This window comes from Phyllostomus hastatus, unplaced genomic scaffold, assembly GCF_019186645.2.
Source record: "Phyllostomus hastatus isolate PE091 unplaced genomic scaffold, TTU_PhHast_1.1 phas_scaffold_1066, whole genome shotgun sequence".
NCBI lineage: Eukaryota > Metazoa > Chordata > Mammalia > Chiroptera > Phyllostomidae > Phyllostomus > Phyllostomus hastatus.
In genome coordinates, this window is record NW_025334004.1 from 32,160,485 (window position 1) to 32,187,831 (window position 27,347).

The following is a 27,347-nucleotide window of genomic DNA, read 5'->3' on the forward strand; positions in this document are numbered from 1 at the left end:
GTCCGTCCCACCCTGGCCTCTAAGGGGGGACACCAAGCCCTCGGGAAACCGCCTGCCCGGGGCACGTCCCTCGCAGGGAACAGTGCCCGGGTGGGAAGCTGATGTCATTGCTGCCAGGACTCGGAGGGGCAGCAGACACGGCGGTGCCCTTTACACGGGAGTGGCCTGGGGCAGAAGTGGAAGCCAGACACCGCTGGGGCCCCTGGTGTAGGGGTCCTGCCCCCTGCGGGCTGTCCCCTCCCTGGGGGTGGCCCGGCTCTGAGCCTGGGGCCTGTTCGGATCCCTGTCCCACTTCCTGGGCCCCCCAGGCCCACGTTTAGATGCTGCACTGCCCCCTCCCCCTGAGAGTCTGAACACATGTGGGGTACCGGTGCCACCATTTGTGAGACATTCTGTCTGTCTCTGTAATTTCCAGTCTTCTCCTGGGAGCTCGTCCCCTCACCAGGAGAACTCGTCCCCCCGATCTCTTCGGCTGCTCATTTCCCTGCGTTGTTGCAGCCCAGAGGGCGAGGCTGTGTGGGGGAGGGCGGGACTGGTTCCACGGAAGAGTCCTTTTGACGCAGGAGGAGACCCCTGGGGGAGTGGGCGGCGAGCCACACGTACTCCCCGGCTCCCAGCAGCACCTCTGGGCAAGACTGCAGCAGTTCCTCTCTCCAGTCCCGTGGGCAGCAGGGTTTGTGGGAACTGGTGAACGCACTTCACTTCCCACCCCTGCCCCGACCGCCCCCACAGCCCCGCAGCGGGTGCGCTTGCAGCTCCCTGTTCGTCCTCAGGGGGGTGCAGGTCCTGGGGGCCGCGGTCTGGGTCCTGGGCAGCTGGCCGACGGCCTCTCCGTGTGCCATCCTGCCCCCCACCCCCCGTTCTCCGTTCCTGGCGGGGGTGGCTCAGGACACGGAGCCTCGACCTTTCACTCCCGGTCGGGGACCAAGCTCACCATCCCCCTCGCCACGCAGCTCCGACCCTGGTTCTCTGACCGCCTCCCGGGCTCACCGGGGCGGCCTCACGGGGCGCCGGCTTCATTTTCAGTGTTAATGTTCTGTAATCAGCGCGATGACTCACGGCAGTAAAAAGTCCGCGCCCCCCCCCTCCTCCCGCTAGGCCAGGGGAATACCGCGGCGTGCGGGGTTTATTAAGGCCCCGGCGGTCGTCGCGATTGAGAACTAGACCTTGGGGTTTCCTGTGCGCTGGAGCTTGCCGCGTGCGGCACCCCCCACCCCCGCAGCTGCCCGGCCGTCCTAACGTAACCTGTCACCCCGTTTTGCTTTCCCGTCAGTGGTGCACCCAGGCCCTAGTTCCTCTGCATCCGTGCTGACACCGGTTCCTTCCCATTGCCTTTTTTAGCAGCCATCCACGCAGGCGTGAGGCGTGTTCTGTTTTGTTTGGATGAAAATGCATCGGCTTCCCTTTGTGGTCGGCACACAACCCTTCAGTCGGCGCTCACGTGTTCCCCACCCACCAGCCCTGCCCCCCCCCAGGTTCCTTGAGAGATGCACAGCCGGGTGCCCGTCGCCGAGCCGCACTCCGAGACTCAGGGCCCCGAGTCCCGGCCCTTCGTCTTGGGCGTGGGCCCCTGCTGGTGACCGCGGGGGCTCCCGGCGCCACGGGCTCCGTCTGGCGAGGCCGTGAGTGCGTGCGCGTCTGCATCCGACCCGGCGGTTTCGTGTAGCGCTCCCTCTGGTGTGCACAACCGATTTGTTCCGTGAGGAGGTTTTCGGGGGACCGATGTCACGTGGTGGCTTCCGGAGCCCTGCGCCCCTCGGGGGAGGTGACCTCTCGCGCCCACAGATGCTGAACAGGGGCTCGCGCGCACCTGTTTCCACACTTCGGCTGATGAGCCCGATCCTGGCGTGAAAGCCCCCCGGGGACCCGGGCCATCAAAGCGACGTCTGTCTTTGGGGCAACCTGAAAACCGGAGAGGACAGGCCCTCTGAGCCCCTCCTGTCTCGGGGGAATGTTTAGGGTCGGCTGGGACTGTGCGTGTGAGAGAGAGAGAGTTTATGACGTGACCCACTGTTTTCTCAACCGCACGCCGAAGAGAGGAGCCGTGGGCAACAGAAGGCCACAGCCAGCGGCCGCCCGGACGCGCCTGACGGCCGGCTCCTGGGGGAGGGTCCGGACGAGCCGCAGGTCAGCCGCGCCCGCCGGCCTCTGAGACGAGCGCCCCCGGGTGCCAGCCTGGCTCCGGCTCCGGCTCCGTTAGAAAGGGGTACCGTCCTGCTGCGAGTTATGCTGACCGCCCCCCCGCTGGCCCAAAGCGGCTGCCTCTGTAGCTCTGAGTGTCGGCGTGTTACGGGCAAGGCCACGCGTGTTCTGTCTCTGGTGCTGGGTTTCTGTTGAAACCGAGGAGTCACGACCCAGCAAAAGCCCTTTCCCTGCAGCTGAGCGGGGCCGGCTGGGCCACCGACACTTCCAAGGGAGACTGGCTTTCAGGGTCCCCCCCGCCCCGATTCCCCTAGGAAGGGGCTTTGGGGGCAGGAACCTGGTCCGTTCCGTGCGGAAGTTCGTTTCCGTGTACCCTGGCCTGGCTCACCCCTGCTGGGGCTGGACAGGGGCTCGGTGCCCGCGTCCGTGGGCCCAGACGCTCCGCAGGGGGTCGTCGCGTTCAGAAAGCGTGTGCTGGGCCCTGACTTGGTGCCGTGGGGCCCAGCGGTGAAGGAGCTGGCCCTGCTCTCCAGGCACGTCCCACGCAGTGGGGGCAGGTGGACTTCTCCAACCAACGTGCCCGTGAGCCAGGGCTGCGGGCAGCGAGGGAGAAGCGCATCCCCGTTCCCCAGTGGCTGCTTTGGACTCTGGGGCCTCCTGGCCGCAGGACTGGGCTGGCCCCGTCTTTCTTCCTTGGGCCAGGGGTGATTGATCCAGTTGGCACAGTGGGAAGCTGGCCCTCCGCCCGGAGACAGGATCGGACATGGCAGAGTGGGGCGTTGGCGAGGAGCAACAATGAACACCAAACATGCAGACCGGTGCGTCATGGGACACCCGTCCGAGCCCAGGGGAGAGGCCTCAGGAGAGACCGACCCTCACCTTGCCCTCACCTTGGTCTGGGATTCCAGCCTGCAGAACCGGGGGGAAGCCAGTCTCTGTGGCTTCAGCCCCCCGCGGCATTCTGTTGGGGCGGCCTGCTGACCCGTCCGGGACCCTGTCACCGTGATGGCTCGGGAGGCCGCCCCTGACGTCACAGCGGTGGAACATTGGCGCCCCCAGTGTCCTCCCCGCCAGCTGGGACAAGCGTTTGGGTCCTCGCTCTCATTTAGAGTTTGAGGGGAGAGGACACAATGGCCTCTGTTTATCCGATGGAAACATAATACTGGTTGGAAGGTGGGAGGCAGGATCAGTGTTTTCCCTGAAACCACTTTGGGGGAAAGTTAGGAGGAGCCGTGTGCTCTCCTGGGCTCGGGGTGGGTATCAGAGCTCATTTTGAGCTTTCCTTCCCCTCTCTGTTTCATACGTGGAAGGGCTGCGTTCGCCTTGTGGTCTTGTGGCAGCAGGGGTGTTGTTGTTTTTTGGTTGATTTGGGCAGACGTGTGGGACTTGCCCCTCCGAGGGGGGGCGCTCACAGGACAACTGGGCATGCGCCGGGGGAGCGGCACTGCCCTTCGGAAAGCCACAGGGCAGAGATGGGGACAGAATGGGGCCCGGGCCACCGGCCGCCCACGTTCCCCTGGCAGCCCCCACCTCTGCCCCCCCACCCTCCTGACCCTCCCCCCACCGCGGGACTCGGTGGGCTTGGAAATAATGGCCCCCAGACAAGGACAAAGGCCCCTCATCCCGAGGCCCCCAGAAACGTCCGTGTGGAGCGTGGCAGCTCCCCCAAGTAATCAGGTGCCTCACCCCAGCCTCGGTCACGGGGCTGTCGTTAGCGACACTGGCTGACGCCTCTGTGTGCACGCTGTCATTTCCCTGGATTTCTCCCCAAATGTGACAGACCTCAGTTCGGCTATTTTGAGCCTCTGCTGACGCTTTTTCTGGGCCCGCACTCCGCGTTTCCGCCGTTGCGATCCTGGCTGTGCGACCTCATTAGGCGCGTATTTTTGTGCAAGCTCGGCGTCCTGGCGCCACGGTCTGACTCAGGGCGCCCGGGGGACCAGCGCCCGGCCGGTCTCCCGCCTTCGCTGGGCGTCGGACTCGGGACCCGGGGAGGAAGGCTGAGTCCGCTCCAGCCTTTCCCGGAAGAGCCTTAGCACGACGCGCTTTCCTGCCCGGTCCACGCCGCGGACTCTCAGGCTGCCAGGCCAGACTCGGGCGCCCTGCTCCGCCTGCAGGCCCCGCTGCTCCGCTCCCTGGGACACCTGCTGGTTCCAAAGCCGGCCGGGAGGCCGGGAGGGCACTCGGTGCCCAGGGCGAGGAGCTCTGGGTTCTAGCCCAGGTTCGCTCATCGGTCCTCAAGAGACTCCCTAAAACCAGCTTGCACAGCAGCCCGTCTTGGGGCCCTCTCCTGGGGATCGGTTAGTCCAGATAATGAGCTTGGCAGGCTTTGAAAGGCGTCCGTTAAATCTTTCAAACTTCTGAGCACGCCGCCGTATTCTGTGTGTGACTCTCCAAGGAGTTTCAACGGCCGCAGCCACCACGGCAGAGGTCACCACCCGTGGGCCCGCCGCTGTCCCAGCCCCCGTGGGCTCTGCCTTAGCCGGGCGGAAGGGTGAGGGAGACGGGCCCTGGGGACGGTGGGGCCCTCACACCGAGGCAGGCGGGCTCTCTGCAGCCGGGGAGCAGCAGGCCCCGCCCACAGCCCACGCAGGGGGGTTATTGATGTCCCCCTTTGCCACCTTAAAGAGGTGCGTGCAAGGGCACAGCCGCACACGGACTTGCTAAGCTCAGAGGCATTCAGACTTAGTGATAAGTGAGCCTCTGCCTCATTTTCTTGGTCACGTTTGCTCCTTCCTCCTCTAAGCTGTGCTCGCTACTAAGGGTCCCACAGGGCGCTGGGTGCTGGGGGTGCGTGGGGACTGAGCAGATGGGGGACCCTGCTGGCAGAGAGCTGGGAGTCCATGGTGGGGGAGGGGGCGTCATGGGCAATGCCAAGACTCCCAGACAAGTGACAGATGCACCCCAGGCACCCGAATTCGAACGTGCGCGGTTCTAGGGGAACATGTTCCAGGGATCCCGTGACAGGGAGGGCTGGGTGCTGCTGAACTGTAAGGAGCTCACAGGGTGGGGGGTGGGTGCAGGCTGGCAGTGGCAGCCCTCGGGGGAGCGGGAGCGGCTTGTGCAAAGGCCCTGCGTGTGCACAGCCCTGGAGGAAGGCCCATGAGCCTAGCACGGTGCTCATCCCCCCCACTCCTGGTCAGGGCCCGGGCCACCGTGCACACACACCTCACTCCCTTCCCCGCCCCCTCCAGCAGGAAGGAAGCTCACCACCCAGGGCCTCCGGATGGCACCCCGTCTCACTGTGTGAGGTGTTCTGGCTGCTGACCCGCCTGTGCCGGGCCTTGCTGCTGATTCCGGGGGGCCTGGCGCTGGGTAGGACTGAGGGCGAACCTGTCTTCTGGAGGCGGGGGCTCACACGGCAGTCCAGCAAACGTGTCGCTACAGCACATGACATCAGATCAGCCACCAATAAGCACTAAGAAAAAATCGTGACGAGGGGCCGGCGAGTGCCCAGAGGGCGCACTGCCCTGGGCAGGGAGCCTGGGAATCCTCCTGGGGGGGGGGGGGCGGGCACTGGGCGCCCTCGGCCAGGGACAGGGCGCTGACGCAGCCTCGCGTCCAGCGGTCCCCTCCCCAAGGACGACGCAGGGGAAGAGAGCCGGGAGGCCGACAGAGCGGCCGGGAGCCCTGATCGCATCAGCGAGGAGATTGTTCCTGTCCCCGGTTTGCTTTTCCTTGAAATGGGACGTTCCGTCATAGCCTCCCCATAAAATTGTTTTATTGTGTGGAAATAATTTCCATAGCAGAGGAACTAATTTGATTGTGTAGCATAAAGAAAATGTATGTGGGACAATGGGGAAGAATAGAGCCAAAATGAATCCAATATATTTTAATCTCTGCAATACAGATTATATTTTCAATTAAGCAGCTTAACGTGCGCGCGTTTCGGCTGGCGGGAGCTTCCCGGGGCACTTTCGCGTGTGTTTATGGGTAATAAGTCACTTAGCATTAAGAAGGTAGACGATCATTAGCCCACGATCACCCGATTTCTCTCCGTAATAGCGAGGTCGATGAACACCGTCACGGGGCCGCACTTGGGTGGTAGAAGCGGGGGAATGTGGAAAGTGGAACAGTTGTGTGGGCGGAGAATGTGATTTTCTAGACAGAACAAGGAAATCCCAAACTCCTTCCCGCTTAGCCCAAGCAGTGCCTGGTTCCCTCAAGTCCCGGTCAAGCGAGAGGTGGCCTTCGGATGGTCACTGCCAGGCCCTCCAGGTGCACAGCCCAGCGTGGCCGCATGTCTGGGCAGCCTCGCTGTGCTGATTGCATCTCGGGAGTGTGGGCTCTGGTGCAGGCAGACCCCGGTCTGTGCTCTGTGCTCTGTGCTCCTCCACCTGCCCGCCCGCCCGCCCACCCGCAGGTCCAGAGGGCGGTGGGGTGTCCCAGGAAAAGGGGAGTCAGGACACTGGTCCTTGTCCCTTTGGTCCCTTTGTCTTGAATCTTATTTCATCTGAAACCAGCTCATTAGGTGGGCGTGCAATCGTTCACGTCTTGTAGACAGTGGACCCCACTCCGGGGCTTCTAGCCCAGGAGTACTGAGAGCCCCCCGCGTCTAGTCCGTGCGTCCAGCGCCTCGCTGCTTCCCCTCTCCCTGTCTCCCGCCCAGCGGAAGATTCCGGGGCTTGGCTTCGCGGCCCCTCCACGCTTTTTTGACTCACCACCTCGCCTCTCTGGCACAGGCACACGATTAGGAGAGAGCAGGAGAGAAATAAAGGGGTCATTACAAAAAGAGAGAAGGAATCTGGCAGGGAGAGCAGAGGCAGATGTGGAGTTCGTTTAAAAAAAATCATCTATTTTGAGCCTTTCCAGAAGGCTGGCTGGGGAGGCTGGGGCGGCGGACAGGCAGGGGCCGGTGCAGCCCGAGAGCAGTTGCGTAAGTAGGACGAGGCGCCCTGGGCTCCCTCCCGCGCAGCCGTGTGGCTGGGCGCACGTCAGGCTCGATAGCATCACAGCGGACACTGGACCGCACGCGGGACCCAGAACGAGGTCGGGGGCGGGGTGGGGGCTGGGCTCCAGGCAGCAGCCTGCGAGACGCGTCCGAGGCAGGCGGGCGAGCAGCAGGTGTACCGGGAGGGGGGCGAGCCCAAAACCTGGGCTTGGGAAGAGCGGAGAAGGGACCAGAGCGACAGCGGTGACGAGATGGCAGGTCCCGCGTTTAAAACTGGGTCTCGCCCATCAGTCTGGGCCTTGGTTTGTCCTGGGAAGTTTTACCGGGCACTCGGTGTGGCTGGTGTGCAAACGAGTCGGCCCCAGGCCAGTCCACAGAAGGCCTCTTGTCCCTCCCCTCCCCTCCCCTCCCGTCCCTTCCCTTTCCTTCCCCTCTCCTCCCCTCCCCTCCTGGGTTCATCTTCCTCTGCCCACAAGGGAGGCCAGAGTTCCTTGAGGCTCTGTTCTCCGCCCTCCACGGCCCCCCGGTGCGCCCTCTGCAGGCCGGCTCTCACCCACGAGGCCCCAGGGTTGTAGCCAGTGCCTGTGCTCCCTTCGGCCAGCGGTGCTAAGAGGGCAGGCTGCTGACACCGTTGTTTTCCCGATGCATCATCTTCTAAAAGCCAAGTGTAGTCTGTACAGGGTACTTCCAGGGTACCACCACACAGCGCAGCATAATCTGTGGGTGCCTCCCGGGGGGATGCCTGGGCCGGGAGTGCAGCCCCCACCTTCTTGCACCCCTCGCCACGGGGCGGGGAGGGCGCAGGCGGGGACTGGGCTTCTCATCTGCTCTGCACCGGCTGGCTGCAGAACCTGGGCCTTTGGGGATCCTCCGTGTCCCACCTGTACGTCGTAGAGAGTGGGTGAGCGTGTGCGTGAGCTCCTGGCCCACAGGGCGCCCGGTCAGGGTCAGCTCTCTTGTCCTCGCGAGCGAGGAGCAAAAGCCTGCCTCTCTCCCAGGCATTTCGGCGTCTCAGCTGGTGCCCGGTGTCGCTCTCACGGCTGGTGGCCTCGAGGCCACCTGTGAAACGAGCCGCTGTGCTCCCGAGTCCTGGGCCGCGCCCCCGGGGTGACGTGCTGCAGCCAAGGTCGGAGGAGCCGTGACGGGGCCGCTGGTTCTGGATTCTGGAGGAGCCGAGAGGACTCCCTGGACTCTCCCCAGCTCGGCCGTGTGGCCACGGGATCAAGTAAGAGCAGGAAGACAAGGGTATTCTCAAGGCCACGGAGAAGAACTCGGCTCACGGGAGGCCCTCATGGGGAGAGAATCTGCCTCTGGGGCCTCCCACCCCCGCACCTGCAGTGGCTGAGGGGTGGGCTGAGCGGCAGTCACCCATCACAAACCCCGCTGCTGACAGTGGGGCGCCGGCCGCGTCCCCGGGAGACATGTCCCCTGCCCGTCTCCTGCTTGCCGCGAACGGCCCTCTGTTGAAGGGCAAGTCGGTGCCAGAACGCAGAGGCGCCGGAGAGTGCCCGTCCTCGGGCAGCCGGCGAGGACGGCGTGTCTGGCCCGCTGAGGTCCCCGGGCAGCACGGGGGACCCGTGTCTCCGCCCTCTCACGGCCAGCGTTCTGCAGACGCGGGAGCTGAAGCCCGGGTCACGGCCGCCTGAAGCCCCTGAAAGGGGGGAGCTGCACCGTTCGGAACCGACTGGGGTTGTTTCAGGTTCTTTCCCATCCGCAGCGTTGGCTGTTCGTCATGGAAAGTGGGTGCGTGTTGGCGGAGACACATGTGTCCGCCCCTGCTGCACCCCCGCTGCCTGGGCGCCCGAGGAGGGCACGCGCTGCCTGGCCCGGGTCTCAGCCGCCTCTGCCCGTCTGGGACCCGAGTGTCCGGCTCCCCGGGCCTCCGCGTCCTTCTCTGTAAAACACCGGGTGGTTCACACCCTGCAGGCTTGTGAGCAGGAAGTAGCATGGGCTCCGCGACGTGACGGGGCGCGGGGACCGCGCGAGGCGCCCAGCACATGCGCGAGGCGCCAAACAGCAGGGCGAGGGCCGGCCACGTGGGAGGAGATGGGGGAGCTGTGGCCACGTCCCAGCCGCTCTCGGGTGGGGGGGTGGTTCTCGCCCTCAGCCCGCGGGCGCTCAGGGGCCGCGAGCACCTGGGGGGGCGGCCGTCAGTCTGGACAGAGTCTGCATGTGTGTGGCATGAGTCAGACCCGCCGACCAGGGCCCGGGGGTCTCGGCCCCGGAGGGGGACCCCACAGCGAGGACGGCTGGGCCAGCCCGAGCAGCGCTCCCTGGCGGCCGTCCGTGTTCCCGGGGGCTCGCCCAGGCCGAGCCCGCCTCCCCCAGGGCTGGCCGCGGAGAGGGTCACAGCCCTTTGCTTTTCAGTTGGGAGCGTGGCGGACGTTGGCGCCTTGTTGGTTTGCGGAAGACGTGAGGCGATCCGGAAAGAGGGGACTTCTCTAGTGTGCCAGGGAGCGGTGGCAGTTGAAGCCGGGGCCATCCTGCCCCGCCCCCACTTTAGTCTTCAGGCCCCGCCCCCACCCCGCCCACCATCCACGGTGCACACTCAGCACGTGGCAGCGTTCCCAGCCTCGCACAGCCTGGCCCCAGCCGACCCTGCCGACCTCGGTCCCAGAACGTTCTAGTACATTGGCTCTCTAACTCCTTCCCCAATCGTCAAGACAAGGGGCGGGTCCCCCCACCCCTTAGGCCCCCACTTTCTCTCATCTCCACGTCTCGTCTGCCGGGGTGTCTTGCACAAGTCACTTCTTTGTGGTTGTCATCTCCCCGCCCCCAAAGCCCCACTGCAGGAAGCGGCTGGTGCACTTGGGTCACAGCCTTGACAAAGAGCCACTCGGCCACACGTGGGCCGGGCTCAGAGACCCTTCAGCTGAAGGGGAGCCTTCCTGCGCCGCGAGGGGACGTTCTCCGGGTCCCCGTCCTCCGCCTTCAGCTGCGGCTCCGCCCGGCATTCCTGGTTGGTGCGGAAACCATCGTAAGGCCAAGTTCCAGCCACTGTTCCCTGACTCACTGTTCGTCCTGCAGGGATAGAATGTCACTTTTAATCTGTTCCCTGTTTCCCACCCACTTAAGGCAAAACATTTTATTAAAAGATGCATTCCCACCCCCCCCGAAGTGACTCTTGTTTTAATGCCAAAGGTATTTAAATGCCCTCCCATTGAACTGTACAATCTAGTTATGTAACTTACAGTCAAGTTCAAGAAGAGGGATTAGAGAAAAATCACCTTTAGCGGTTGAGAAATGGGGCTTGGTGCTCCCTGAAGTTCAAGGCCGCTCTGGCTGTCTCCCCCTGCAGCAATGTGGCACCTCGCTGTCCGGGTTTATTGGCAGCAAACGGAGTAACGGAGGTGCTCGCAGCGCCTGAGGCTCCACGGGCACCGAGCCACTCCAGCGACTGTCATTAACAACCCCGCAGCCGGATCATTAACCTGGTTCCCGAGTAGCTTCTGCGGCTCAGGTCCCCCCACTCAATCAACAGACAGCGATTTAGGGCCGGGCTGCTGCCCTGCTCACGGAGCTTCTCAGCAGGCAGATCTGGGGGCTGGTCTCCCACATGGCTTTTACTGTCCTTTCTACATGCGACAGCGGGGACGCAGGCCAAGGGGCAAGGCTGGCGGGACCTCGCGTGTAAACTGCTGTGCGGGGGAAGGGCGAGACACCTCGTCCACGCAGAGCCTCCGCCAGCCCCACCTGTCTCCGAACTGTGTGCAGAAGTGCGGGGCCCGTGGGGCGTGTCTGCCGTCTGCAGATGCTACACGACATTCCCTACAATGTCAGAAAAGGCCACGGTGTTCAAGTGATTCTGTGTGATGCGGCGTTATCTCTTTCTTACCTTTAGTCTCCAATTTGGAAAGGAAACCCTTGGATCCACACTCGGGAGCCGAGAGGTCCCATAGTGTAGTGCTTTCATTTCTTGGTTGAAAATAGGGGAATCTCAACGACTGGAGCAACCCTCTGAAGGTCTTGTAGCTAACTGGTTATGTGGACATGAAGCAATGGATGGATGGGTGGATGGATGGGTGGATGGATGGGTGGATGGATAGATAGATGGACAGATGAATGGTTGGATGGATGGATGGATAGATGGTTGGATGGATAGATGAATGGATGGTTGGATGGATGGATGGATGGTTGGATGGATGGATGGATGGTTGGATGGATGGATGGATGGATGGATGGATGGATGGATGGATGGTTGGTTGGATGGATGGATGGATGGATGGATGGATGGATAGATGAATGGATGGTTGGATGGATGGTTGGATGGATAGATGGATGGACAGATGAATGGTTGGATGGATGGATGGATAGATGGATGGTTGGATGGATGGTTGGATGGATGGATGGATAGATGAATGGATGGTTGGATGGATGGTTGGATGGATAGATGGATGGACAGATGAATGGTTGGATGGATGGATGGATAGATGGATGGTTGGATGGATAGATAGATGGACAGATGAATGGTTGGATGGATGGATGGATACATGGTTGGATGGATAGATGGATGATTGGATGGATAGATGAATGGTTGGATGAATGGTTGGATGGATGAATGGTTGGATGGATGGTTGGATGGATAGATGGATGGATGGTTGGATTGATGGACGGTTGGATGGTTGGATGGATGGTTGGATGGATAGATGAATGGATGGTTGGGTGGATAGATGGATGGATGGATGGGTGGATGGGTGGATGGATGGTTGGATGCATGGTTGGATGGATGGATGGATGGATGGTTGGATGGTTGGATGGATACATGGTTGGATGGATAGATGAATGGATGGTTGGATGGATGGATGGATGGATGGTTGGATGGTTGGATGGATGGATGGATGGATGGTTGGATGGTTGGATGGATGGATGGATACATGGTTGGATGGATAGATGAATGGATGGTTGGATGGATGGATGGATGGATGGTTGGATGGATGGATGGATAGATGAATGGATGGTTGGATGGATGGATGGATGGATGGTTGGATGGATGGATGGATGGTTGGATGGATAGATAGATGGACAGATGAATGGTTGGATGGATGGATGGATGGATGGATAGATGGATGGTTGGATGGATGGTTGGATGGATAGATAGATGGACAGATGAATGGTTGGATGGATGGATGGATAGATGGATGGTTGGATGGATAGATGAATGGATGGTTGGATGAATGGTTGGATGGATGAATGGTTGGTTGGATGGTTGGATGGATAGATGGATGGATGGTTGGATTGATGGACAGTTGGATGGTTGGATGGATGGTTGTATGGATGGATGGATGGTTGGATGTGGGAAGAACAGGACAAAGACTGTGTGTGTGCACACACCCATGTAGACAACTGCTAACCTCGAGTCTGACGCCGCCAGGAGCGGCAGTGTGGGGGGGCTCGCTATGGTTCCTCACTCGGGTAGAAGAGAAGGAAATCGGGAAAACAGCCTGGGTTTGGTTTGCTGGTTTTTTAACTGCGGGAACTTTGGGAATGAACTCGGTCTCATGTGGACCCGGACTATTTAAAATGGGTGGCGTGGCGGGTTGGCGAAGCAGGTGCCCTGACCTCCTGGAGAAGGCCGCAGTCACTGAGAAGGGGGGGACGCTCCCACCACCGAGCCCTGAGCAACCCCATCTGCAGCCACCCGCCTCGGGTAATGTGAATGACCTGGAGACAGGCTCGACATCTCTTTAGGGTGACGAGATGTGCCTGTGGTTCTCGCTGCGTTATTTATCTGTGTGTTTGCGTTTATTGTCTGAATTTGTCAAATGTTGAGATGATAAATGAACCCTTCCGTAGATTAAAAATGACTGAAAAGAACTCTATTAGATATGGACTTAGCCATTTTCTTACTCCTGGCCCCCGGGGGCAGCATCTCTGGAAGCATGTAATTCTCACATCGTCAGCCTTGTGTTTTAGAAATGGCGTGGGTCTCCCGTCTGGGAGTACGACGTCCGTGGTTTGGTTCTCGGAGCGAGTGGCTGACCGACCTTGTCCGTGAGTCCCTCGCTTTCCCGGGCAGACACCAGCACGTCTCTGTGTCCGGTTCCCTGCCAGCTACCTCCCCCGCCTCCATCTCCTGTGAGCGTCTTGTTCTCCCGTGGGACGGACGCTCTGAACGTTACGCGGGACCTCTGTCCCTTGTGCCCTGATGCTTACGCACAGGAGCGCCGAGAGTGGAGAGCAAAGAAAGACTCGGCGTGCTGGAGGGCGGGCGGTTTTTCTCCCTGCACCAGCACGGCTCAGGGTGTGCTCCCTTGTTTGTTTGTATTTTGCTTGGCCGGTGGGAGTCTCTGGCCGCACTGATGATGTTGAGAGACCTGTCGGTGTGGCCGTCAACCAGAGGTTCCTAGATGGGAACATGTCAGAACAGGCCCAGCGGCGAGGGGTTCTTCCAGATGCTTTGGGGGGTCTGATGGGCAAAGGGCTGAACTGGCCCCAGAGAGGGAGGGAGAACGAGAGGACTGGCTCTGGGGGTGGGGAGGAGGTGGAGGGACAGGGCCCAGCCATGGACGCCAAGTGCCTAAAGAGGAACTTGGTTCAGAAGAACGTCAAAAGGGCAGCACGTCACAGTGGAAACCTACTCCGTGAAAGGACTCCGTGGAGAGCCGAGGGCTACCAAGTGTTCTGGCATCTCTGAGCCCTCCTGTTTGAGTCACGGCCTGAGCTTCTGGACCAGTTCACTCATCCTTCCTCCTTCCATCCCCCAGCCATCCATCCATCCATCCATTTATCTATCCATCTACCCATCCCTCCATCCATCCATTCATTTGTTCATCCATTCATCCATCCCTCATCCATCCATCTATCCATTTCTCCATCCATTCATCCATTCATTCATCCCTCCATCCATCCATCCATCTACCCATCATCCATCCATCCATTCATTTGTTCATCCATTCATCCATCCCTCATCTATCCATCCATCCATTCATCCATTCATCCATCCATCATCCATCCATCCATCCATTTGTCTATCCATCTATCCATTCCTCCATCCATTCATTCATTCATTCATCCATTCATCCATCCCTCATCTATCCATCCATCCATTCATCCATCCATCATCCATCCATCCATCCATCCATCATCCATCCATCCATTCATTTGTCTATCCATCCATCCATCATCCATCCATCCATCCATCCATCCGTCTATCCATCTATCCATTCCTCCATCCATTCATTCATTCATTCATCCATTCATCTATCCCTCATCTATCCATCCATCCATTCATTTCTCCATCCACCCATCTCTCATCCATTCATTCATCTCTCCATCCATCCATCCATCTACCCACCATCCATCCCTAATCCATTCATCCATCCATTTATCTAACCATCCATCTCTCCGTCATCCATCTATCCATCCATCCATATATACATACATTCATCCATCCATCCATACATTCATCCGTCTATCCATCTACCCATCATGCACCCCTTTCCCATTCATCCATCCATCCATCCATCCACCTCCCCACCTCCCCACCCTCCCGTCCATCTACCCGTTTGTTCCTTCCTGTGGCTAACAGGCGCCGGCACAAGTGAGGTGCTGACTGGCACAGCAGGGCACATGGGTGGATAGGCAGACAGGACCATTTGGGACTAGTCTGGAGGGCCTCCCTGTCCTTGAACCCAACTCCAGCGGTGCTCAGCACAGACAGAGCCCCCAGCGAGGCAGAGGCCAGCCCACTCGCATCCCCCCTTCCCTCTCATCACCTCCGAACAAAAAGGGCTGGACCCTGAGCTGTGTGGAGCGAAGTCCGGACCCTTCATTCAGAACAGTTCGGCCTCCCGCCCCCGTGGCCTGGCCCAGCCCGTGAGCCCGTGCACACTCCCCTGTGACTGAAGGCGGGTGGCACGCAGGTGCTCCCACTGCCGCTTCCCCGGGCACGTCCCTAGTTTGCCGTGTGCTCAGGTTCACTCACTCACGGCAGCAGGCGCCGGAGATCCTCACCGAGAGAGAGAAGCCCCTGTTCAGGTTTCTCGGGGCCTTGTTAGGTCACTGACGTGCCGCCCCGGGACTTGGGGCGTGGCTGAGCTCATGATCCCATCCAGAGGGGACCGTGGGCCGTGATTTGCTTGTCGGGGCGGTCCCGTGGCATGGCCTTGAACGTGGAGCTGCCGCTTCGTCTCACCTCTGTCTGACACGCCGACTGCAGTGTGAATTCGTCCTTCTCTCTTTTCCCCTTTCCCTGCCCAGCGGCCATCCTGCGTTACTTGGTTTCCATCCCAGCTTTTTTAAAACGCTGAGAGTGAATCTAAACGATGGAATCTCTCTCAGGCCCTGCGCCTGCTTTTGTGGTCAGTTCATTAAAAAGTGGTTGATCAGCCTCCGTGTTATTCCGGCGCGGCATATTTTTTTGGAAGTCATTTGAGAAATATCTTTATTTAACTAGCTGAAACTGTTCCAGCGCTTAATGAGAAGCAGCATATCGCCACCGCTTGAGTGGTATCTTGAGGCAAAATAATTACCCTGTAATAATAACACATGTTCCCGCAATGTGTTCCTATCGCGGCGGGCCGGAGAGGGGTCTTCCTAGGGCACCCGGGGGCCCTAGGGTGCTCTCGTGAGCAGCCACATTCTAAAACGGAAGGAAATATGAGGACAAAAAATGTGTCGTGGCCATAAACCTGGTGCTTTTGTGCTGCGGGAGAGCGCACTCTCGCCGTAGTGACCGGCGGTTGTCCTGGCCCCCCCCCCCCCGTCCCTGGTGGCTGGGCCAACGCAGGGCTGTCTGACGGGGTCACCAAGGGCCCAGTGGGCAAGGCAGGCCACACGTGCTGTACGTCTGAGGGCTGAACGGGGTGGGGGGACCCCAGCCTGAGGCTGGAGGGCTGATCGATCGGGGTTCCCGGGCGTTTTTGTTTTAGTGTTTTCGTCGCGGCCCTGAGTTCACACTTTGGGAGGAGGCCCTGCATGCCCCCTGCTTAGCCGCTCTCACTACACGAGCAGCCTCAGCAGGGAGAGCCGTTTCTCCAATGTAACCAACCAGGCACGTCCCGTGTTTGCAGAACCTGGCCGCCCGCTGGCTGGCGGGGGCCGCCACCCGGTCCGTGCGCTCGGCGAGCGAACACGGCCAGGGTCCCCACGGGCCTCGGTCCACAGTCACCATCGCACTGCTTCCTCCTCTCTGGGGACATTGAGTGTCCCCAGAGAAGAATCCGGGGGGCTCCGCCCACAGGGCTCGTCAGGGAGGGAGGTGGCAAACCCGACCGCGGGCCACTGGTCGCACCGGTTGGGGTCCCGGCCCCCCCGGCGCGGTCTCCCAGTGAGGGTGCCGCAAACCCCCCTCTCAGAGCCGTCCACGTCCTCAGTGAGAGAGGGATGCAGTGACGTGGGGGCGCAGCAGCCGGCCGGCCATGGTGGGGGGCAGTGATGGAGATCTCCTCTTTCTTTTAAAGATTTATTTTCATTTTCATTTTATTTTTGAGAGGTGAGAGGGGAAGGGAGAGAGAAAGAAAGGTAGAGAAAGGGAGAGAATCAATGTGTGGTTGCCTCCTGTGCGCCCCCTACTGGGGATGTGGCCCGCAACCCAGGCATGTGCCCTGGGCTAGGGGTCGAACCTGTGACCCTTTGGTTTGGAGGCCGGCACTCAGTCCAGTGAGCCGCACCAGCCAGCGTGGGAGACCTTTTCAAAGCCCCTTTCTCCCTCCTCCTAAGCTACCTGGCCATCCGTGGCCAGGGACGGGGGGCCTCTCAGTCATGAGTGGCTCAGGGGAGCACGTTGTCAGAGAGCACGGTCCTAGCGTGTCACCTGGATTTCCCGTGATCTCCGGCTGCTTTCTGCTGCCTGGACGGAGGCAGGTGACGCCCTTGGTTGTCGGTGAGCTCGGGCGCATTCCTCTGCGCCCTGCCGTGGTGCGGAGAGAGGGGGGCCACGTGAAAAGGAGGGTCTGGACTGAGCTCTGTTGCCATCGGCCCATCCCAGGGCAATACAACAAAGCCCGGTTCCCCGGAGTCGTTTATGACAGCTCAGGCCGAGTCCTTCATCACAGACCAGCGCCAGTCAAGGCTGGGGGGACGCCGGTGACATTTCGCTCCGGCTGCTCCAGAGCGCGCATCATCAATGAATCAGCCCGTGTTCCCGCCAGAGCTCTGGTTGAGTCACTTTCCTAGCTATTAAAGGCTTTTAAAACCGTTATTTAAACAAGTAAACAGTGACTGAAATCGGCATTTGAAGTGCAGGACAGACGGTGCCGAGATAAGACGTCCTGCCGGCGTGTGCGAGCACTTGCAGCGCCCGGCCCCGCGGAGCCGGCTGGGCAGAGACCCATTTACTCATTTCACAGTGGGACCTGTGACTGGGGAAAAGGGCTTCATTCGCACGTTTTTAAAATTAGGGGCTTTTTTTTTTTTCAGTGATACTTTGCCTGCGTTGCTTTCAGACATCCTAATTTTGGTCTGTTGCTTTGATTCGGCATGTGCTCATTTCCTTGATTAATTTGGAGAGTGGCTGCATATAATTGTCTGGGTTTTTCAGGGCAGAACCTCGCCGCTTTCACGGAACCTGGAGAGGGCGCCTCCCAGACAGCCTCGGGTCGGATCTCATTGAAATGCCGAGCCGGCGGAGGTGCCGGGGCCTGGGAGTGTAATTACGCGATTTTGTCTTGATCTTGCAGAGTCTTCCTGCGAGCGATTAATCAGTATGCAGATATGCTGAACAAAAAATTTCTGGATCAAGCCAACTTCGAGCTGCAGGTAAGAGGGGAGGTGCGCGTGACCTTGGTGGGGAAGTCGTGTTAAAACAAATTGCTCATCTGAGCCAATACCGTTTATCTCTAATCCGCGGCCTTAATCGGTCTCCCCTGCAAGGTGTGGGAACAGTGCGTACAGTGTGTACTATCGAGCCTGAGCGCTGAGAACTGTGCCTTCGGGGTGTTTGCCGAAGCTAACAAAGAAGGTGATGGAGCCGCTTCAAAGAGAAAGGACTGAATCAGTGACAAGCAGGCGCTCAGAGCGGCCCCTGCTTCCCCGTTAGTGTGGCTGCCAGGGTTTTCTCAGAGGCCTCTGATGCAGGGGGAGGCGTATGGGGTTCCCGCGGCTGAGCTCGGCTCGCTTTCAGAACTCAGTGCCCCCTGCGGTGTCCTCTCTGGCTTTGTCCTGCCACGGCGGCCTTGGCCAGGCAGAAAGCTGCACCCCGTCCCCCCTGGGTTCGGGTTGGCTGGCTCACCAGTTCCGTTCCTGCCCTGCGTCTGCAGTGTTTGTGGTGCGTGCACACGTGTGTGCACGTGACGCGTGGTAAGGGTGGGTCTTGCCTGGCATGAGTTACTATGTGACATTCCCGGCCTCCAGTCCATTGTATTCTATGTGGGTGTGCTTCTGCCAGTAACCGTTTGGTCATCATTGCTACTTAGTTTCATTCACCGAAGTTTGCAAATGAAAAAGCACCCACAAGCAAGTGGCCTGTCAGTTTCCCGGGGGCGGGAGCCCTCCCCGACCCGAGAGGAACCTGAGGAATTTCTGTACACTCGGTGGGTGGTCCAGGTCAGAAACAGGGCGCAGAGATAGCAGCCGGACCCCCACGTCCGTCCCCTGGTGCGTTGCGTCCCGAAACTCAGAGCGAAGCCATCCTCAGGTTACCAGATAGAGTCCTATACGATAAGGTGCCTACGCGCTTGTTCCTTCTAAACCATGAGCAGTCTGTACTTCTTTTAAGTTTAAAGTTTTGACTTCTACCTGTCCTGCCTGTCCAGTGTCAAATATGCATGTAATCAGGAAAAGCCGTAAGTAGTGGAAACGCGTGTCCTGTTTATGTAGTGAGGGCTCCGTGGAGCTGACGTTGGTGGAGGTGCCCACGGCTGCCCGGCTCGGCCGGGAAGACCCTGCCTGTGGTTCCCCTTTGCCCTTCCAGCCGCCCCACGAGGTGGGTCCCGTTGGAATTCCCATCTCACCTATGAGGAACCGAGGCCCGGAGAGGCTCACTGTTTTTCCCTGCAGAAGTGGCAGAGCTGGGTTTGCGCACCTGCCCGAGACCTCGGAGCCCACGGGCGGCCCTGAGCCGCAGCCTAGTGGTCAGCGGCTGGTCAGCAGCACGCGTGCAGCGAGCGTGGCGTTGACGCATTTCAGAAGTGTGCTGGGCGCATGGGGAGGGTCCCTGCGTTACCGAGACCCCCTGCGGAGCCGTTCACCTCCCCCGTCTCTCCGCCCTCTGGTTTTCAGCTCTGGAACAACTACTTTCACCTGGCCGTCGCTTTCCTCACCCAAGAATCCTTGCAGCTGGAGAACTTCTCGAGCGCCAAGAGAGCCAAAATCCTTAACAAGTAAGTCCGCGTCCCGCCCCTAAACCCTGGGCCTCAGACCCTCCTACCGTAGTTCACCTGACGCCTCTGAGCCGGCGCGGTGCGAACTGAGATGTAACCACAGCGTAACGAGAGGGTGGTTCCCAGCTGTGAACCGGGCACCGTCTTTGCTGACTCGGCGGTGGGGTCAGGTGTAAGGTTGCAGGGCTGGGTCTGGCGGGTGCAGAGTCGGTGTGATTTGAGACTGTTAGCGCGGCCAGGAAAGGGAGTTTCGGGAGGCCACTGCTCTTGTTGCACTGCTCCACGTCATCCCACACGCGGTCCACATTCTTGCTTAATCCTGCCACACCACGTCGGAAAAGGCAGCTGCGATCGAAGCTCTCTGCAGCCGCGCCACTGTTGACGGGCTCCCTGCGGGGTGCGAGGGGCCGGGCCCCTTGTCTGCCCCGAGGACCGACCCCTTCCCGGAGGGAGGCCCGCGGGGCTCCACACGCCCTCGGACCCCCCCCAGCAAACCCCTGGCTGACTCCCCGTCAGGTCAGAGGGAAGAGGAGGTCTCTCCCTCGGGTTTATCCCCACCCTGCAGGTGCCCCAGGGCCTCGGTTGTGCTGATTTCACACTCGCCGGGGTGCCCCTCGCCCAAGTGTTCCTGAGACGAGTTCTCGGGTGGGCCCCTCACCGCTCCCCCACGGGTCCCCGTGGGTCACGGCATGGCACCTCCGACGTTTCCTGCCGGTTCCGGGGCTTCGCCACCCTGGCCACTCACCGCGGTCAGAGACTCCGGGGGCGGGGGGGGGGCTCCAGGCGGCCACGGCTTGGCCTTCCTCCTGTTCTGTGTGCGGGCATCTTTCTCACGGGCAGGCGAGGGCACATTGTCCCCGGGGGTCAGCCTCCATTCACCGACTTTTTAATGAGCGAGTACTACGTGCTGGTGCCACTCAGCACTCCGGGTGTGTGCTCTTCACGTATAATCCTCCAGACAAAACCTGCCAGGGTCTCCTGGCGTCGTTCCTCTCCAGAGGAGGAGGGTGAAGGCACGTGGCCAGCGTCCCGCGCGTCATTCTGACCCAGGCAGCTCAGGGCGCAGGGTTCGCCCCTGGGCCGCTGCTGGAGCCCTAGGTCCTCCCGTCCGCGCCCACCTGAGTGAGGGCCAGCTTCCCCGCACCTGTCCTCCAGGCGTCCTCGGGGAGGGGCTCCGGTCTGTTGGCCGCAGATGGAGACAGGGCTCGTGTTCAGAGGAGGGACATGCCCACCGCCCCCCACACACGGCGTAGGCCCGGTGGGGGCCCCAGGACCGGCGGGGGGGGGGGTATGGAGCAGCGGCCCCTCCTCGGAGCCGGTGTGGGTTCTCACCGCTGGCTCTGGCTGAAGGGACAGACTTCCCAGCGGCCCCTCTTGGGGACCGGCCAACAGGAATGCGGCCACTGTGCCTCGGGGCTTCTGCAGAGCCAGAGGTGGTGACGGGGGCTGTTGCTGTCCTTGGGCAGGAGAGACTGCCCTAAGCGCACATGCTGAGAACCACACGGCATGGCGCGTCCACAGCCCCCTCGGAGCCCGGGATCCTGCTGGTTCGCTCGCAGAAGGGGAGCCGGCCGCTGCAGGTGGCCTCACCTGCGCATGTCACCTGTGCAGGTGCATGCAGGGCTCACGGTGCGGTGAGGTGGGACCCACACCCAGCTCCAGCTGACGGCGGAGCACGCCCAACCTTTCCTTGGAGATGCCCGAGTTTAAACTGAAATCCGTCTTGAAGAAGCTGGCATCTCCTGCGGGGCATTTAGAATAAAATCATTTGGTGGGGAGCACCCCGCGCCCTCCTCTTGCGGGCCGAGCCCTGACCGCCCGAGCGGAAACGGCACGAATGCACTCCCCGCGCGCGGGGCCGCGGCCGCCGAAGAAGACGCCTCTGGCGCAGAGGGGCCGGCGCAGGCTCCCGGGCGGGTCCTCCTTCCGCACGGACGGACGATGGCCGCTGCCACCGGGGCCGACTTCCCCGAGGCAGCTGCCAGGGAGGTGGGCTTGGTGTCCCCGGTGGAAACGGTCACGCCGCCAGCCCCCTCTCCTGCCGCGGCGCGGGGCCATGGTGGGGGTTCCGGGCACCGAGGTGTTCCTCGCGCGGCGGCCGCAGGCCGCGGTTCCGACCCACCAGCCAGAACCCGGCCTCGGAGCCACCACGTGCTGGACCGTCCGTTCTCGGACGACCTGGCCACCGCGGCCGACGAGGGGGGGCCCGGGCGGGCTCCCCGGCGCAGCTGCGGCGCTGTCACTCCGTGCGATAATTCCTCAAGTTATTATGGCTAATAGAATCAGGCCTTTCCTTAGGCAATAAAGGGAGAAGTTAAATGGCTCCCACACTAATAAAGGTTTATCTTCTGAAGCATCAAATTCTGTTTACTCTGAAAACACACACCTCGCTCGCTGACCCACTGGGAGGAAAATTAGCGTCTGTTTTCCCCGGTAAACAGCAAAGGGGGGGGGAGGGGAGGGGGTGTTGGTCGGCGTCTGTGTGAGGGAAGCCCGTCCTCACGCTGACGGCGATGGAGGAGAGTGGGGCGTACGCGGTGGGGGTCCCTCCTGCTCTGACTCCGGCTCCAGGGCATGACGTCCACCAGGGACGCCACTTACCGTGGGCAGGGCGCGGGATGTCGACGGCGGCCGTGGCACGTGGACACTAACTTCATGCACAGAAAAAAAACCCCAGAAAACGAACCCCTTGGCCCACGCAGCCAGGTTCCCTTCCGCTCGCGATTAGGGATTGAAGTGGCCTCCCCTCCTCCCTCCCCACGTCCGCCCCACGCCCCGCAGCGGGGGGGAGGGGAGGGCACTGTGTGATCTGCGGCAACCGGTAAGTGAGCTTCCCGCCAGGGTCCCCTCCCTCCCTCCCTCCCCTGCGCTGTCTGTCGCCGAGATGGACGGCCGCCGTTGCGCCGACAACTGACCCATGTCGGGTTCCCGATGCCCGCCAGAGTGACTCAGCGTTTGTCCTGTTCCCGGCTGGCAGGTACGGAGACATGCGGAGACAGATCGGCTTCGAGATCAGAGACATGTGGTACAACCTCGGTGAGTAGCCGCGCTTTCCGGCCGTCGGGGGGCGCGGCGGGACTCGGTGGCGCGCGATGGCGTGACCCTGTGTGTGGGCGTGGGGCGCCCGACAGTTTTAACCGCTTCTGTCCTTTGGAGAGAAATTGCTCTTCTTGCCGTAATTGCTTTCAGAAAGAGGAGGGAGACCAAGCACAAGGAAGAAAACCCGTTAGGTGGGGCAAAGAGAGGCGGCAGCGGGCGCCACCGTCTGGTGACGGGCGGGCACGGCTCGGCCTTGGAGCTCCACACTTGGGGGCGGCGTGGCTCACGTGGCCTCCTTGCCCGCGCGCCGGGCCACGGGGCTCACCCCGCTGCCGCGTGAGCCTTCACCACTTCCCCAGACGCTGCCTCCTTCCAAGGGGCCTGCTTACCCACTCAGAGCCCGACCCTGGGCTCAGGGACACTGCCAGCAGGCGGTGGCTGCGCCCCGTGCTTGTGCAGTTGTAGTGACGGGGGGGGGGGGGTGTGAGTGTGCAAGGTGGGAAATTGACGCAGGCGACCACCACCGGCGGCTGCCCTCTCGGCACCGCCCTGGCTGCATCGGGCAGGCGCGGGTGAGCGGCGCGCTCCCGGTTTCTTTGGCCTCACAGCTCTTTCTCATTTCCCTTTCGGTTTCTTCTTTGACCCGTTGATGGTTCAAGGGTATGTTTTTCATTTCTACTGTTTGTGAATTTTCTAAGTGTTCATCTGTTACTGATGTCTGGTTTTATTTCCCGGTAGTCAGGAAAGACACTGGGTATGATTTGAATCTCTTTAAATGGGTGAAGACTTGTTTCATAGCCTAACGTTTGATCTTCTCTGGAGAGTGCTCCTCGTGTACTGGAGAAAGAAGAGTGTGTCCTCTGCTGCTGCTGGTGGGATGTCCCGTTTCATGTGTGCGTGTTCGGTCCTTTGCGTCTGTATTGTTGCCTTTACTGGTGAAGGAAGACCTCAGAAACAGCCTAACTTCACACTTCAAGCAACTGAGGAGAACAAACTAAGCTTAAAGTTAGCAGAAGGAAGGAAATGATAAAGATTACAGCTGAAACAACTGAAAAAGAAATATAAAAATATTCAACAAATTAAGAGTTGGGGTTTTTTTTTGAAAATACAAATAAAATTGACAAACTTTCAGCTAATTTACTAAGCAAAAAAGGAGAGACTGAAATAAAATCAGAAGTGAAAGGCGAGATTACAACCGATACCATAAAAATAAAAACGTATCTGATAAGAAACAACTGTGAATAATAACGCGCCCACAAACTTGGCAACCTAGAAGAAATGGATAAACACCTGGAAGCATACAACCTGCCGGGACTGGATCTTGCAGATTTATAAAATCCGAACAGACTATGAGTAGGGAGATCCAATCAGCTTTCAGAACCTTCCCGACAGAAAGCCAAGACCTGATGGTTTCCCTGCTGAGTTCGACCCAACATTTAAAGAGGAATCAACTCCAGTCTTTCTCAAACTCGCCCAAAGAAAGTGAAGAGGTGAGGACACTCCCAAACTCATTTTCTGAGGCCAGCATTGCCCTAATACCAAAGCCAATCAAAAACAGTATGGGAAAATAAAGAAAATTATAGGCCACTCCCTCCGATGAACACAGATGCAAAGTTCCTCAACAGAATACTGGCAGGCTGAATTCAGCAGCCCAGGGAAAGGGGCGCACTCTGTGGTCAGCCGGGATTTACCCCTGGGATGCGTGGGGGGCTCAACACACTCGCATTAGTGGAAGTACTACCCGCCTCAATAGAGTGAAGGATAAAAATCAGGACTTTCAATAGAAGCAGAAAAAGCATTTGACAAAATTCAGCACCCTTTCATGATCAAAAATTCTCATCAAAGGCGTAGAAGGATTTTACCTTAACATAATAAAGGCCATAGGGCAGGTTCACAATAATACTCAGTGTTGAAAAGCAAAAGGCTTTTCCTCCAAGATCGGGAACAAGTCAAGGACACCCGCTCTCACCCCTCCTTATTCAACATAGTGCTAGACGTTTGAGCCAGAGGAATAAGACAAGAAAAAGAAATGGAGACATCCACACCAGAAAGAAAGAAGTGAAAACATCTCTACCTGCAGGTGACGTGGTCGTCTATATTTAGAGTGGCCATCAATGTATCAAAATGTGTGCTTGTCCCTTGATTAACAGCAGCTGCACCACCTCAGCCCATGCTGGCTCCCTGGGCCCGCCCCCACCTCTCTGTGGCCCCGCCCCAAGAGGGTCCCTGCCCGACTGGCAGGGGGCCTCCTGCCTTTTCAGTTTTCTTTTTTTTTTTAAGTTTTTTCAAGGTCGTCTCTAGAGTCCCTGAGCTCGAACTCCTCTTTGAACTGGTCCCATTTCCTGTCGTCCGTGTCCATGGCGGTGAGGAGGAAAGGGGAGAGCAGCCCAGGGCCATCTGAGCTGCGTGGTGGTGCCACCTCCCAGCCTCGGGAAGGCCAGGCCTTCCGGCTGCACCTCAGGTGGAAACCGCGTCTGCAAAGCCCTTTGGGAGTGGCTGGTCCCCTGGACGCTATCTGTCCAGATGGGTGGAACCGTTATCTGTCATCGTGCCTCCAGTGGGCTGAGTCAAGTGACGAAGACTTCTGATTCCCTGCATCAAGGATACAGGGAGGGGGCAGACGCCTTGGGTCATCTTGTTGGTTGCTGATGCCAATACTGTGGTTCATGCACAAGGTCTGAGTTTTGCAGCTTTGCGGCTGGGACCATCGACTCCGGCCTGAGAAGCGGCCAAGGGGTCAAGTGGAAACCGTGACCGAGGTCACTAAATCAGGGCAGGGACTGGGTAACAGCAGGGAATAGCAACCGTCGAGCAGCAGGACCGGGCTTCTGCCTTGTGAAATAATTCAGTTATTTGTGGATCTGCACACAGCAGCCCCCAGCATGGCTAAGAGTAGCTGCTGGGTTGCCTCGGGCAGCCCGGCTCTGCCGCCGCGAATCTGGGACGCTACGCCTGCCCATGAGTGTCATTGCGGAGGCCGCCACCTAGACACTTCTGACAGCACACCCGTCCCCCAAGGTGGGCACGTCCTGTTTTGTACACGGCTTTTTTTTTAACGGGCACAGCTTTGGGAGGGCATTGGCAAGGTGAGCTACCAGCTCTGCCAAGAAAATAAAAATAGAAGTCAGACATCATCCTACCGCCCGTCACCTGTGGTACAGTCAGGCCTGGGGCTGAAGGCCCCAGGAGACCGTGTCCTCCTGCAGACCGTCCAGTGACCCCTGGGCGCTGCCTCGGCCGCCCCTCTGCAGCCCCGCGGCCGGGGTCCGGCTCTGGTGTGCTCGCCGCGATGCGGGTGCCCCACGGGACAGAGCAGCGCGGTTCCCTTTGCTCCCCAACCTGTCAGGTGTCGGGTCAGAAAGGGAAAGTCAGAAGCAGCCTCTCCAAAAACAGGGGGTGGGGGCGGGTGCCTGCGAACCCAGCTCTGGTCATTAGTCAAGGCGTGCTCCAACAGGCAGCCCCAGGGCAGCGCTGCCCTGCGGCGTCGGCCACCTGGGTCCACGTTTTGTTTACCGTGAGCAGCGTGCTGCCGCAGCGCGGTGGCCGCGGTCAGGCCGGAACAGATGTGCTCCCAGCGAGGCCTTCATCGGCCAGTTCCGTCAGCGACGTTTTTCAGGCGGGATTCCCTCCAGGGGTATTGCTGGGGGCGGGACCAACTGTGGGCTTTTCATTAAACCCCCGTGCAACGAGGCCTAGCCAGCTGGACTGGGCGGTGGTACCTTTACTCCGCATGCTCTGGAATGAGACTGGGTTTGACGTCGGGGTGTCTGGACACTCACGACCGTGAGCCGGTCGTCCACCCCCGACCCAGCCCCGGGAGGCTGCTGGGTGGGGGCGGGGAGACCCTGGCTTCCCCGGGAGGGTGCACTCTGTCCCCACGGGACGCCACACACAGCCCCACGGTCTGTGACAGGAGCCAGGTCTCTAGGCCAGGGTTAGAGAATTTGGGGGTGGTAACCAGGAGACGGCCACTGTGACTCAGGGGGCACTGTCCTCCTTGTGACCTGCGAATCAGCTTGTTCTTCCCTTGTCTCCACGGGAAAGGAAAATGCACCTTTTCTCCTTGAAGTCCCCACTGCCGGCGCCACCTGGATCCTCACTGGTGTCAAACCTGAGTTCACCGTTAAACTGGAGCCGGATGTGCCCCAGGCGAAGTCCATGATCAAAGATCCAAAAAACCCCAAAAAGATGAGACCGCTGGGGGACATCGCCCCGCCTTGCTCACCTTGAAGAGCCCCCCCTCCTAGAAGGTTAAATCCCCAGGGCGTCTGAGCTGCCAGTGTCTCCTGCGATCCCAGCAAGGGCTGTCACCGAAGATAAGGCATCCGGTTCTGGGACTTGTTTTTCCTTCCCCACATCGACCGCCACCATTGCCACCTCCGCGTCCCTCCCGCTGGGAGCCACAGGCGCCGCAGGACCAGCAGAGCTCTCTCTGCGACACTCAGGTTGTGGCTGACGAGCCACTCACTGTCACCACCGCCCGTTCCCTGAAACAGCGGCTCTGACATTTCCAGGCATCACACACGGGGGGTGTCCCCGACAAGACCGGAGATGACAGCGTCCTTAAGAGACTGCTTTGCCTCTGTGACGGGCCTCTCGGGCCCACGGAGCGCCCGGGGAGGTGACGAGAGTCCCATGCGTGCTGCCCGAGTCAAAGCAGTGATTCGTCAGTGAGAGGCGAATGTGAAGTCTCAGTTATGCTCGGGTTCCTATGGAAGGTCCCGTCCTGTGGATGGATCCACACAGTGCAGACGTCAGACCTACGTTAATTTCGGCTGCTAGGAGGACCATGCGTTTCGTTAAGTGTAGTTACTCATAAAAGCCCAGATTTGTTTAGTGGTTCTCACAGAACTCTGTATTAGCTGAGTTATAAAGAAAACTAAATTCTTTACACTACCCATTGTACCTCCTGATTGTCTAAAAATATTGTTAAGGTTGATTAACTCTGGATAAATTGCCGGTGTTAATAACGGAATGTCACAAATAATCCATTCAAGCATTTAATGCTTGCGCAT

The 27,347-nt window shown here is 59.7% G+C and overlaps 1 protein-coding gene across 2 annotated transcripts in view; it reads left to right on the forward strand.

The window, feature by feature from the left end:
• DOCK1 (dedicator of cytokinesis 1) overlaps nt 1–27,347 on the forward strand; it is a 345,843-nt gene that overhangs the window by 263,327 nt on the left and 55,169 nt on the right. For both annotated transcript variants that reach the window (XM_045853767.1, XM_045853768.1), the window contains exons 30-32: nt 17,653–17,731; nt 19,193–19,293; nt 22,271–22,329. In XM_045853767.1, coding sequence (XP_045709723.1) covers nt 17,653–17,731; nt 19,193–19,293; nt 22,271–22,329 — 239 coding nt within the window. The remainder of the gene's footprint in view (nt 1–17,652; nt 17,732–19,192; nt 19,294–22,270; nt 22,330–27,347) is intronic.